Raw genomic sequence first — 13,227 nt, 5'->3', positions numbered from 1 at the left:
AAATGCATGAGAAAGCTGAATTCCATCTACTTACTTCACCTATATATTTATCGAGAAGACTAGAAATGAGTTAACATTATACATTATTTACCGTGATATACACCGACCGAAACATCAGAACCCCATACATTTCAAATCCCGACTGCGCTGCACATTGACCTCCCTATGCAAAATGTCTTCGCTTATTTTTCCATAATGCAACATTGAACTTCTTAAGACGTGGCAGGCCTTACACGACACGCTTTTTTGGCATGAAACGCCACTTCCACGGCATAAAGACGCGGAATACTATAAGAGGATCCTTGAGGAGTGGCGCATCATCTCCGCCAAGCTTGGGCATCTTCTTCAACAACCCAGCTTTACACATCTCCTCCACCGAATTATGGATCTCTGCATCCTGCGGGATATCTCTTTCGGCTCCAAAGTTCGGCGGCCAGTAGCGGGGATTCCACTCATCATGTTCAAGTTCGAGACGTGTGAAGAACGGTAGGATTTCTATATGAGTGTTAGAAAATGTGTTGTTATCGGAGTGGGCGATTTAGAGCCTACCTATGATCCACCACAAGAATGTTTTACCCCAGGATGCTCCACGGTTTATTGAGAGAAAATCGTGATGATTTGGTATGTTGATGAGAGGTGCGTCTAACGGCGGCTTCGAAAATGAAGACAGGTCTTCACCCATTTCGCGACCAGTTTTCACGTGCTTGAGGTTTTCGATGGTGGACTTTTGAAAAGCGAGCTTGCCGGCTGGTGTATCTTCTAGGGCAAAAACCTCTTCAACCATCCAGGCTAGCGGGATGTCGGATAGCAGGCATTTTAAGCCGCCCTCGTATCGGAATCCGCCACCGACATCACAATGGTTTCCTGCGAACCAGACTTCTTTGATGTCAGCCTTCTTTGACTGCTCTTCAAATACAAAAAGAGCAGGTTTGAACTTGAGACGGCGCTCATGGATGGAGACAGCATGCCGGATGTGTCTTGCAGGAGCCTGTACTCTTCCTTAGCCTTTGATCAATATCTACTGCCGCTACTCCTCCGTGTACTAACCTTTGCTATATATCGGTAAGAGTGCCTTCTGAATGGTATTTCAAACTGAGCAACGCTATTCACACAATCGAACAGACCAAGAAAATGAACTCGGACATCAGGACGACAGAATGTTCGCTTGAATTTCTGCAAGTATTCATCGTGCTCCAGCTCCTTTCTTGTCTTTATTCTCTTTCCTCTTGTCTGCTGCACTTCGCTGAAGGAAGCAAAGATAAACCGCACCATTTCCTCATTGCCTTGAGAAAGCAGGCCAACCATCTCGATCATTTCTGCTAAGAATCTGGCGGTATATGCACCGCGAGAGAAACCGAAGATGTAGATATCGTCCCCGGGTTCATAATATTTCATCAAGAACTTATATCCGCAGCTCACATGGTATTCGAAGGTTCTACCTACGGCTTGGTCAAACAACTGGCTCATGCTAGCCCTCATGCGACCAAACCATGTTAAACCTGAGCCGCTGGACCCAGTGCTAAATGTTCCAATGCCGGCTAAGAAAGCAAGGTCAGCAATCAACCCAAAATAAAAAAAAGCATGTTCCCTAGAATGCTCACGTTGATAGTAGTGATATTGTTTCTTATTATGCCTATCCAGCATCTCATATATTTTGACGACATTAGTATCGGATTCATTTCCTTTGTATCTATTCCCGGTGCCGTCGAAACAAAGGACAAGGCGACGGCCTTCACCAGCCTCAGTTCCCATGGTGGTTTTACACCCCAGTCAGAGATAGTTGAACGAACTATAGATATTCAGTAGTTGAAATGCTGTTGAAAAGCGTTCTGGAGGATTCGACCTGGGGAATAGAATTTGGAGAGCAATCGGCTGTTTATATACACACCTACTACGCTATCAACGCACCATAGTGGGGTAGAATCTTCGTGATGAGCCTCGCGGCTCAAGCTTAAACAGGCCATAGAGCCGGTAGTATGGAGATATGACTGAATACCGCATGCATAACGAGCGGGTGAATATTCGAAAAGAACTTTGATCAGGACCAACATTTCTCAATGGCTCCCAATCATCTTCCGACATCGAGGGTAGTGATTCCCGCAGTGGCCTTGATCTGCACTATTGCCGTCGAATAAAGAGCCGGCAAAAGAACCCCCGGAGTGTTTGTCCGAAAATCAAAATTGAGCAGTTAAAGTTGCGATGTTACCGCCGTTCTGGGCTGAGAACTGTGCTCTAAATAAAGCAACAGGATATTAATCATTTTGAGGGCTGAAGGCTGAGCTCCGTTCAGCCTTATGTCGGATGTATGACAGGATCCTTAACGTGGAAGCCAAGAGTCCCTGGTCTCCAGTGTTCCTCGCTCGTCAAGCCAGCAAAAGTGGTTGGCGGTCTGGCATCGTGATGAGGCTGTGGTTGGTCTGCCCCCACCAACAGTCGCGTAGTGGAGAGGATGTACGGAGTACGGAGTAACTGCAAGCTTCTACTTTTGAAGTGAGAATCCTCGTACGGAGAACTCCGGACAATCAACTCATTGCTAAACCATGGGGGGGTGGTCCTCCGCTGCGAGGGGTGGCCGGATCGGTGACTCGTCCCTCCCTATTCCTTGTTGGTGCTGGGTATGTGAAGATTTGCACTCATGACCAGCATTGGTTAAGCCGAGAGTTTGTCAGCTGGCTGGCGAACTCACCCGCAACTTAGTCGACGTTAATAGTCACCGCTCCATGCGCGGGAAGCGTGTCACAGTGTCTTGCTGCTCGGCTGGTTCAGCCCTGCTAGAAGCGTGGTTGGCGCCAAGAACGCCCGCCGACGTGGAACGGCCTGCTTTAACTAACCTTGGTGGCATCCGTGTCGAAGCAGGACGAGGTGGGCGTGCACAACTGCTAATGATAAACCTACCAGCACATTGAGGAGAGGGTTTTATTCCAATTTGTCGGCAAGAATATTGTCAAGCCACTCGTGCCGTCCTGAACCAAAGACTCTTCCTTCTCTTCGCCTGGAGAGTCTCTCGTCCGCCTGCAGCGCTCAAGGCGCCGGGGAAATGCATGAGTTGAGAACCCCAGCGTTTATCGTAGACGCTCAAATTCGCGATGTGCGTTTCCCCAGTACGAGCCCGCTGCGCAGCAGCTATCCAACGAGCAAGCAAGCCGAGAAGGACGGCGGAATGGAGCGACCTCGGCGCAGAGATCGTGAGTTTAGATAAGCGCCAAGGTGAGGGGTGCATGTTACATAGCCCGTTGCTGGTGATGCGGTAACTCTTCAGCCCGGAATCAAATGAAGAAGTGCAAGGGACAGCTTTTCTTGGATAGATTTAAGTTATTCGAATCAGTTCTCACCCAGACGATATCGCTTCTGCAGTCAAAACTCCGAAGATGGGCGAGGATGACGCGAAGTTACAGGGAGCAGTCCTCGAACCCTCTGGTGGTCTTGCTCTAAAGACAACAGGGCAACTTGCTGGGAATCCAAGCGGCCCTGAAAGCACGGCAATGCACGATGACATTGCAACATTGCCGGATGCCACATCACCAGACCTCCATCTCAGCCATCCAACGGACCAAGAGAATAGCTTCATTTGGAGACTCCAGTCAGTTGCTTGGAAAGACGCCCTGACTGTACCCCAATTTATAGAAGGATGCGCATATGTCACGACCCTCCCACTCGCGAAGAACAAGGGAATGACACAGTGGATTTTGGTGGATAAAACGCTCCCTCCTGGTCGCCGGCAGATATTGGCTTCGTGTGAATCAGTTCGCAAGCGTTCATTGACCAGCGATGCCAACGGAAATGTCACCGAGACAATCACGCATGGCGTTGCCAGCGTCTACTGCAATCCACGGTATCGACGTCGAGGATACGCTTCACGGATGTTGACCGAGTTGGGTAAAGTCCTGGCGACTTGGCAGGTGGAGGGAGTCAGCAAAGTCGCTGCAAGCGTGCTTTTTTCGGATATTGGGAGCAAGTTCTATGCCGCTGTGGGATGGCAACCGTTCTCGAGCTACCACATTGAATTCAGTCCCGCCCCACTTGAGAGCCGCAGTGCTACTTGTGTTCTAGCTGAAGAGGTAGGTCAGCTCTGTGCAGATGACGAATCAATAATCCGCCAGGCTATGGCCCGTCCATATAAGGACGGAAGAGCTAGACACATGATTCTTCCTGATCATGATCATATGCTCTGGCATCACCACAAAGAAGAGTTTGACTGCGAGAAACTGCTGGAAAAAAAGCCGCATATTAAAGGGGCCATTGCAGGAGAACCGGGCAATCGAGTATGGGCTATCTGGATCCATCGGTTTTATAAATCTCCAGACGGGTGTTCGGGCAACGTGCTATACATCTTACGACTAGTCATTGAGAATACCTTACTTCTGGACGATTCCTCCGATGATAACAAACGGCCCGATTTACCGGTGAAAGAGCTTAGAGCAGTCCTGCAAGCGGCGCAGGCTGAGGCAGCGAACTGGAGATTACAACATGTGAAATTGTGGGATCCTTCGCCCCTGGCCGAAGAATTAATCAAACGCACAGGGATAGACCATCGTAGAGTGGTGCGAGAGAATGATGGGATCTGTTGTTTGAGATGGTACGGGGACGGGGACGAGCAGGAAAAGTCGCTGAGTTGGATTGGAAAGCAGAAGTACTGCTGGTGCTAATGCATATCTCTATTCGTGATATGAGGCGATGTCTCCCACCACTTTGACCCTAACCTGCGGTAGCGAATCGTACCGTACGCGGAACTCAGCTTACGAAATCCGGCCAGAAGACAAAGCAGGTTTCCTCATAAAGTACGGATGCGCCATCCTGGCCTACATCATCTAATTGCATGGAGATCCGTCCTTCTGCCTTGAAACCGAGCTTTTCGTAGAAAATTGTTCCCTCGGGTGTGCTCTCAAGGGCAACGGGAATATTCTCTTCCTTGCTGCGACGTATACCCCATCCTACCAGCAAAGAAGCCACTCCCTGGCGTTGATAGCGAGGATCCGTAGCACAGAAGCTTAAACCTGCAAAATACCACATGAAGAAATAAGAAGGTGAGGCGCATTAAAAAGGCAAGCAACTTGGGTATTGAACATAACTTCAAGCTGGTATAAATGGACGTTTGGGATCACTCACGGTAGCAGGGCGTGTTGTGGAGGATCTTTGCGTTTGCAGCTTCGACCTTCGCCGTCCACTCATTTAAGGCGGCCATATTTGTTCCTTCTGGCCATTGCCAGGGCGGTTTCTCGTAGTTCTCGGATTTCAGGATGGGGCGACACCACTTCGCAAAGCCGATGACTTGATCCTCCTCGTTGCGAACAACTAGGACCACCCACTTTGGATCGCGTATTTCGCTAATTGCCTTGTCCCTTAGTGATGTCCATAAACCCTTGCGGACAGGAGGGGTTGGGAATTGCGCGATGAACTGCAAGTTTGCCTCGAATGCGGCGATGTGGATGTCGGCGATGCAGGCCGCGTCCGACTCTTTCGCCTCGCCCAGAGTCTTCATCTGTGTTTTCAGTGGCATCGCTTTTCTTGTTCTGTTCTGACCAGCAGTGAGCGAGATTGATGCTCTTGCTCTTGCTAAGGTTTATACGTATTTTTCAGTCTTCCACGAAGGGCGCTTCACTCGCCGAGCGGCGCATTCTTCGGAGATGTTTATCCAACAATACTCCGTGCTTGTGTCTCCTTTAGCTGCAAGTAGCCGGCCCCACGGTACACGGAGCTTCGGAAGAAGCGTAAGTGCCCTTAACTAGGAAATGGAGGGGTACTCGTTGTTCTGTAGACTGTGGTGTGTGTCTCTGGACGGATGCTCTCTGTTCTTTGCCCACATACGGAGTACTCCGTGTTCAAAGGAGATCTCATGCCAGTCATGTAGTGGGAAGCTGGGAATAGTAGCTCAGGGAATTTTGGGCTTAGATTCGGGCAACAGGAATCGTGTGAAGTGTGTGGGGTTTGGCGGGCTAGTCAGGTTTGTTGAAATAACTTGTCAGCTCAGGGGCATCCGTCAAAGTTTTTTGCCTCTTCGAGAGAGCCTTTTAGATGAGAGCTCCATACTCGGATAGCTAACCAAAACAAGCGAATGTTAGCAGTCTTCGCACCCGTTCCGTGCATTTTGTTGTCCTGGACTTTGTTTCTGGCCCAACTACCTCAAGTGATGGCTGGTTACAGCAAGACTGCAGGCTGCTGGTGGCATGTCATGCTGTGTCACTCTAGCAGGGGAGGGGGAGGCTGATTTCGCAACATGGGAACTTCACATCCATGGTGAATGTGGATATCCCGCTGCAGAGTTTCCGGTGAGCTTCCCTCATTCACACACCATTTAGCTGATTAAATGTATCCTAAGCTTTCGTTGTAGGTAGTTCACCCAGTAACTAGTGATTGTCCACCAAAGAAGCACGATCGAGGTCGAACGCCCTGCGGCCTGGCGACCGGAAGATGGCTGACCTTCAAGACCTGCGATACCTTATCTACAGCCATCCTATCATTGATAACCATGCCCACAATATCCTCAGAAAAGATACTGCAACCGATTACGCCCGGTATCCGCTAGAGGCAGTGACTTCTGAAGCCCAGGGGGAGGCATTGATCGATCACGCCACCAAAACCCTCGCCCACCATAGAGCTGTCAATCAGCTTGCCGGGTTGTATGGCTGCGAGCCGGAGTGGGAGTCTATAAAGGCTGCGAGGCAAAAAATAGTTGAAAACGAGTATAATGGGCTGGTGAAACGGTGCTTGGAAGGGACGCATACACTGCTAATCGACGACGGGCTGACCGACGGTCGGGAGGTGGAGGTCTTTTCATGGCACGACGCTTTCACAAGTAGCCCGACTAAGACCCTAGTCCGAATCGAAGCTGTTGCGGCAAAACAAATGGAAAAGCACGTTCAAGACCTGCGAAACCGGGTTCCTCCAATAACTATTCAAACAGTGCAGATAGACCACTTCTTCTCTTATCCTGACTTTCGAGAAGGATTTGTGAAGGCCATACAAGATTCGCTAGATGATCCTAATGTGGCCGGATTTAAATCGGTTATCTGCTATCGAACTGGACTAAAAGATATCAAATGGCCCTCTCAGGGCGAATTACAGACGTCATTTTTCCGCATCCTCTCTGCTACCCTCGAGAATGGAGAGAGCCGTATTTGTGACAAACCTTTAAATGACTGGATTCTCCGGATGACCCTTCGTTGCATTCAACGAAAATGGGCTGGAACCGGTTCAAAGAAACCTATCCAGTTCCATACAGGGCTTGGTGACACTGACATTGATTTGAGCCTGTCCAATCCAGCGCATCTCCAATCTCTTATTGAGGAATTCCGCGACGTTGATTTTGTGTTACTGCATTCATCGTACCCATATACTCGGGAAGCCGGGTATCTGGCATCTATGTACAGCAATGCCTATCTAGATATTGGAGAAGTATTCCCGATGATCAGTAGAGATGGTCAGCTATCAATTCTACGCCAGTCTTTGGAATTGGTCCCTACATGCAAGATTCTCTGGAGCACCGACGGGCATTTTCATCCGGAGACATACTTGTTGGCGAATAAGCAATTCAGAGAGATAATGGATACGGTGGGTGATACATCCCGTTATCATAAACTAATGCTAATTCGCTTCAATAGGTTCTCGTCGAATGTGTCGAGAAGCAAGATTTTACTTTCTCCCAAGCAATGGATGCCGCCAAGGATATTATGTTTAACAATTCCAATCTACTTTACAAGCTTAATCAGACACCTAAATTCTCTCTCTCGGATACTGCTCAATGCAATTCCGGATCCCTGGTGACGTCCAAAAAGGCATCTTCGATTTTGGACACGTTTTTGAGGAGCAATCCACACGTAGAGTTTATATGGGCTATATTCATTGATTACACAGCTACTATCCGTGTTCGCATGTTTTCGATTCGAGAGTTTATGAAATTGGCTGGGGGAAAACGCAGGGCTGGAATTACTTTGGCGGTATTCAATATTCTCCAGACCGACGCAATAGTCCCTCCGCATCCACTTATTGCTGGTCAGTTTTATCTAAAGCCCGATCTAGACACTCTGAGTGTCAACATTGGCCTCTCATCAAACAGCGCCACCGTCATGACCTTCTGGGAGACCGAAGATGGCGGACCGCAGGATGGTTGTCCGAGGTTAACCCTCGAGAATATAGTTAACAGGTGTGAAACGCAATTCAACCTCAAACTTTTATGTGGTTTTGAAGTTGAAGTGGTCTTTATGGAGAAATCCACTTCCGATGAAGGTTTAACTGTTTACAAACCTTGGCTCATGAATCATTCATGGTCGAACATGACATCCGACACCCGCCGTGCTTTACCCCTTATTGAAGAAATTGTCCGCGAGCTGGCGCAAATAGACATCCACGTTGAGCAATTTCATGCTGAATCCAGCCCTGGCCAATTTGAGTTCATTCTCCCTCCCGATTCGCCGCTGGCCGCGGTAGACACACTCCTCAAAGCCCGGCAGACAATTGTCCACTTAGCTGAACGCCATGGCCTCCGAGCAACTCTATACCCACGCCCATACTCTTCTGCAGCCGGAACAGCCGCACATGTTCATATCTCGATCAATCCACCCACGAAACAAGCTTCTTTCCTTGCTGGATTGTTGAACCATTTACCTGCCATCCTACCATTCACATTCCCACAGGATGCCAGCTACGAGCGTGTGAAGGAAGGGATCTGGGCGGGAGGTGTTTGGGTTGCATGGGGACGGCAAAATCGAGAGACACCGGTGAGAGCCATACGCGGTGGCCATTGGGAGATCAAGTCCATGGATGGATTGGCGAATCCATACTTGGGCGTTGCGGCAATAATTGCAGGTGGTTATTTGGGGATGCGATCCGAGCTGGAGTTAAAAATGGAAGACTGCAGTGGTTCGTAGCCTGTCCATTTTTCGTAATCTTCACATTCTCCCCACTTGATTCTAAGTGTGGGTCATGGCGTGATTAACACGTTTCTCTTCATAGTTGATACAGCTTCCCTCTCTCTCGCCCAGAGAGAAGCGCTAGGCATTCAAGCCCGCATGCCAACTTCGTTGGACCAGGCACTCGCTGCGCTAGAAGCCGATACGGATCTTCAAAGCATCCTGGGTAAATGGGTTGAAAAGTATATCGGCGTTCGAAGAGGCGAGCACAATATGTTGAGCAAGATGGGCAAGAAAGAGAGGAAGACTTGGTTGATTGAACGTTACTGAGGTATAAGTAGGGATTGGGTTTTGTTTTGGGGGGAATTGTTGTTTAACTATTGAGATTGTCGTCAGGTATGACTTCCATTTTACAAATCAGGGATTTTGACATTCCTTTAAAATATCGGGCTATCATAGCCACTGATAGTGTAGCTAAGAGCAGTGGAGGAATCAAGGACCGTGTTAATATCAACCACTTCTAATGCGTGTGTATATGATGCCAGATATCTTCAGTAAAATCATACCACCTCACAACCACTCGGCCGTCTAGTACAGAGTGAAATACAACAGGCTAAGGAGTCATACGCAATCATAAGCTCATCACACATAGGAACAGATGTGAGTGCAGAAAGGAGATAACACCAAACAGAATGATACCTCGCAGAATTCTTTTGAAAAGAAACACCGAGCAGAGAAGTAAAACAAATCAGTCATCCCAGAATAACACGCAAATAAGGGAGTCTTCATCATGATCATCATCACTCATCGAGAAATCCACCAACATGCAAGACTTAACAGGAGAGAGAGAGAGCAAGGAAAAAAAAAAAAAAAAAAAAATACACCATAAACGTATACATCTCGAGCGGCCCCTTTTTTTTTTTCAAAACTTCTCCATCAACCTCTTTCTAACCGTCCACATGCGGGCCCTCTTCCCGTATATATACATCGGGATCGAAAACAACATACAAGCCAAATGAATGCCACCCAGGGCTACAAACACCGTCTTTGCGCCGTCCGAATGCAACCAGTCTACAAAGAATAGAGAGAAGACGAAGCCGTGAAGTACGTCTGGACAAGAATCTAGTTAGTACAAGGACATTTTCATCTCTTCTAGGGTAAAAGAGGGTTAAGGAACGTACTTTTGCTGAAGTTCAAGGTGACCAGCGCTTCGCCGGCGTACTGTCGGTAGCTATCTACGCAGAACGTGATGCTGGTCGTACTTCCAAGCGTGCAGCCAAACGATAGGATGCCGAAGAACACAGTGGGAACAATCCATTTTTCTTTCTCCTGGGCGCTCCACCCGAAGCCCATGAGTCCCATCGCCGTACATATCGCGATGGGAGCGGACATCACGAGACGGAATTCCGGCTCGTATATTCCGCCGTTACGACGGGCCATCCAGCGGACGATAATGTCCGAAACTTTGCCCGCAACAACAGTCCCGAGGATTCCGCCGACAAATGGAGAGATGTATACCAGACCGGTGGCGAGGGCTGAGAAATTGTATGATTCTTTGTTGCGATAGATTTCTGCTACGGCCTCGGAGAGGACGATCAGCCAGCCTACAGAAAGAGCGTAGACCATTGACGACCATAAGACGGCGGGGTATGCGAAGAGGATAAACGGACGGGTCATGACGCGGAACCAATTGTCGCGGGCGATACGGCCATTCCAGGGTTTCAGTGACTGAGAGAAACTGACAGGTGGTTTGGAACGAAGGTTACTAGTATAGATCTGCTGCAGGGATGCATGAAGCGGATCCGCGCTAGCATCGACGGAGATATCTCGAGAAACAGGCTGTGAACGGGCTGACTCGAGGTCCAAGACGTCCTTCCGCGTTGTCGAATCTTCTTCGGTGCTAGGTGGAGTTAGAGCTGACGCTGGTGGAACGGAGAAATACCCTTCAGCAACCGTATCGCCCGCTGGTTCACCCTCAACATGTTTCTCATCCAACACTTGATTGTCAGAATCCCGCGGATGCTCGCCGCTTCGTCTCATGTCCGACTTGACATCATCAGCAAAATCGACACGGAGGTCTTTCTGTTTCTTCTGCGTAGATGCATCTCTTGCTTTTTGCCGGATTTCAGTAGGGGTGACCGGTTCCGGTGATCGACCCCGGAACGAGTGAGCCACGATATCAGATACGCTTCTGCGTGCCTTTGGACGCTTGGTCCGCGGCCGAGGAGTCCTGTCCCAGAATGTTTCTGGCACGAAAAAGAATACTAATACAAGGCCAAATGCAATAGTAATCGCAACGACCCTGAACTGTCATCAGCCCTCTTGACCCCAAGAATTAGAAAATCGAGCTGATGATACTTACCAGAATATCCAACGCCATCCTAGCCCTTCTGTGATCGCCGCACTGACAAGTGGAATCAAATTCTTACCTCCTAACAACAAAAGAGTATAGATGCCGACCCGATACGCCCGCTCATGCAGGAAGAAAATTTCCGCGATAGTAGCAGAAGGCAGACACTCCACAGGGCTCACAGCGATGCCCTGGAAGATTCTAGCAATAACCAAGCTTACGTAGGTTGGAGAAAGAGCACACCACACGGCAGAAATGATGAACATCGTAGCTCCGGCGATGTACACCGGCCGTTTGCCAAAAAGAATAGCTGTGGGCGACATCACCACCGAGCCGATGCCCAGCCCAAGCATGTAGAGCCCGGTGGTCAGTGCGACCTTTTGGAACGAAACATTATACTCTTCCGAAACGTCGTTGAACGCAGCGGCCAGGATGGGCGTCATTCCACCCCCTATCATGCAGTAGAAACCAAGAGAGAGCAGAGCGAGGTCTCGACGCCACTGTGGCCAGTTCAGAGGGTCGTTTAACGACTCCTCCGGTTGGGGATCCAGCACAATCTTGCCGTCCGGAGTGCGTTTCTGCTGGGGGGCCGGATTTCGAGAAGAAGATCGAGAAGGGGGATAAGGCGAGGGGAGGGACGAGGCAGACACTCTGGCAGGCTGTTGTCTGAGGCCGAGCGGTTCGTTCCGACTGGATGTAAGCAAGAGAATGGTTCCTAGGATAACAATATAAGTCAGAAGCTTGCGGGGACCAGAGGTGTGATCTGAAGTGACCTACCGGGAACTTCTTCCGTCTGCTTGTCGCTAAGGATCCCCATAGTCCACCTATCCCGGGGTCCATAGTTGTTGTCGTCGTCTAGAACGGCCTCCAAATCAGGGCCGTCCTTTTCAACTCCTAAGAATTTTTTCCACGTAACCTTTCGGGGAGCAGAGCTCTCCCTGTGCTCAGAGGTTTCGCCATCGTTGCTGGCCGTGTTTTCGTTGCTTCTAGAGTGCGAGATCTCGATGGTATCTGAAGGGATGTCTTGGGCCATTTGTGGAGCCTGGGAGGGTGTGATTCGCCCTTGGACTGGGTACACAGCTGGCCAAAGAGATTTTTCTTTCGCGAAATAGCTTTTTTACCTGTCTAGTTGGCGGAGCTTGACGCCGTTGGAGGGTGGCGAGCAGGGCGAGGAGTGAAAGCACCGTATTTAAGCGGTACACTCCAGGGACAGGGCGGGAAGACACTGGCTAGAAGGATCATCAGGAAAGGATTGGCATTTGGAGCGGAGAAGTGTTTTTCTTTTTGAGACAAAGCGGCATGCTCGATAAGCTCGGGGGGTCTGTGGTTTTGACTCACCTTCCAAAGGTTCGAGGTGCCTTGGGGGGGTGTCGGGCGGAGAGGTGCGAAATCTAGCTCACGGTCGGGCGTGCTCGAGGGCGGATCTGGGACCTCAATATATATAACCACGGAACAGACATCTCCCAAGCCTGCCTCCAGGACCAACGATGCAGCACTCGAGCTGCGCGTGGTCATCCTCTTTTCTTATCTTTGTTTCTTAGCACCCGGCGAGTTGTCCAACTGCCCCAGGCCGGCGGTGGAGCGCATGTGACAAGGGGGCGTCTCTAGCGGCGTTGCTCTCCAGCTCCACGACGGCTCTCGCGTAGGCAAAACGTCGGAGGAAACAAAAAAAGCCAAAAAAAAAAAAAAAAAAAAAAAAAAAAAAAAGGGAACGAAGCACACACGTTGCGTAGGTTTTGCCTTGGTCGGGAGAATGCGAAGATGCAATTGGAAGAAACAGTCACTGATCAACGTCGCGGTTCTCTGTGATCGGGATGCGCAGCTCGCAAAATCCCTCCGGGCGCATCGGCTGCAGCTGGAGGTGGCGTGCTGCACTCCACAACGCCAATGCTCGGCGGGTTGGCCACGAGCTGGCGGCCTGCACGCTCCAAGGTGCTTCCTCGCCCAGCACCCGTTGGCTGGGCTCCTCCCAGACGGTTTACAACTTGGTTTCGGTTGGATCTACGGCTATGAGTCTATGACAGCATCCAA

The 13,227-nt window shown here is 49.7% G+C and overlaps 5 protein-coding genes across 5 annotated transcripts; 2 read left to right on the top strand and 3 right to left on the bottom strand.

Moving 5' to 3' along the window:
- Positions 1-229: 229 nt before the first annotated feature.
- On the bottom strand, positions 230-1,752 carry CIMG_00355 (uncharacterized protein; the record flags this gene model as incomplete). The annotated part of the gene is made up of 4 exons (XM_001246583.1): positions 230-495; positions 550-988; positions 1,048-1,538; positions 1,602-1,752. 4 exons carry the CDS (start codon positions 1,750-1,752, stop codon positions 230-232), a joined length of 1,347 nt encoding a protein of 448 aa, XP_001246584.1.
- A 1,616-nt stretch (positions 1,753-3,368) lies between these two features.
- Positions 3,369-4,646, top strand: CIMG_00356 (uncharacterized protein; the record flags this gene model as incomplete). The annotated part of the gene is made up of 1 exon (XM_001246584.2): positions 3,369-4,646. One exon carries the CDS (start codon positions 3,369-3,371, stop codon positions 4,644-4,646), a length of 1,278 nt encoding a protein of 425 aa, XP_001246585.2.
- CIMG_00357 (GNAT family acetyltransferase) lies at positions 3,383-5,806 on the bottom strand. Its single transcript, XM_001246585.2, has 2 exons — positions 5,107-5,806; positions 3,383-4,994 (listed from the first exon to the last, which is right to left on the bottom strand). The coding sequence occupies exons 1-2, from the start codon at positions 5,495-5,497 to the stop codon at positions 4,732-4,734; spliced, it is 654 nt and encodes a 217-aa protein (XP_001246586.1). The 5' UTR covers positions 5,498-5,806; the 3' UTR covers positions 3,383-4,731.
- A 602-nt stretch (positions 5,807-6,408) lies between these two features.
- On the top strand, positions 6,409-9,227 carry CIMG_00358 (developmental protein FluG; the record flags this gene model as incomplete). Its single annotated transcript, XM_001246586.2, has 3 exons — positions 6,409-7,548; positions 7,599-8,856; positions 8,950-9,227. 3 exons carry the CDS (start codon positions 6,409-6,411, stop codon positions 9,174-9,176), a joined length of 2,625 nt encoding a protein of 874 aa, XP_001246587.1. The 3' UTR covers positions 9,177-9,227.
- Positions 9,228-9,768: 541 nt separating this feature from the next.
- Positions 9,769-12,837, bottom strand: CIMG_10536 (MFS transporter; the record flags this gene model as incomplete). The annotated part of the gene is made up of 5 exons (XM_001246587.2): positions 12,535-12,837; positions 11,974-12,425; positions 11,209-11,911; positions 10,028-11,148; positions 9,769-9,956 (listed from the first exon to the last, which is right to left on the bottom strand). The coding sequence occupies exons 2-5, from the start codon at positions 12,227-12,229 to the stop codon at positions 9,769-9,771; spliced, it is 2,268 nt and encodes a 755-aa protein (XP_001246588.1). The 5' UTR covers positions 12,230-12,425; positions 12,535-12,837.
- Between the last annotated feature and the right edge of the window lie 390 nt (positions 12,838-13,227).

The sequence above is a fragment of the Coccidioides immitis genome (genome assembly GCF_000149335.2).
Source record: "Coccidioides immitis RS genomic scaffold supercont3.1, whole genome shotgun sequence".
NCBI lineage: Eukaryota > Fungi > Ascomycota > Eurotiomycetes > Onygenales > Onygenaceae > Coccidioides > Coccidioides immitis.
Note: the sequence above shows the minus strand (reverse complement) of the source record. Positions and strands in the feature narration are given on the sequence as shown.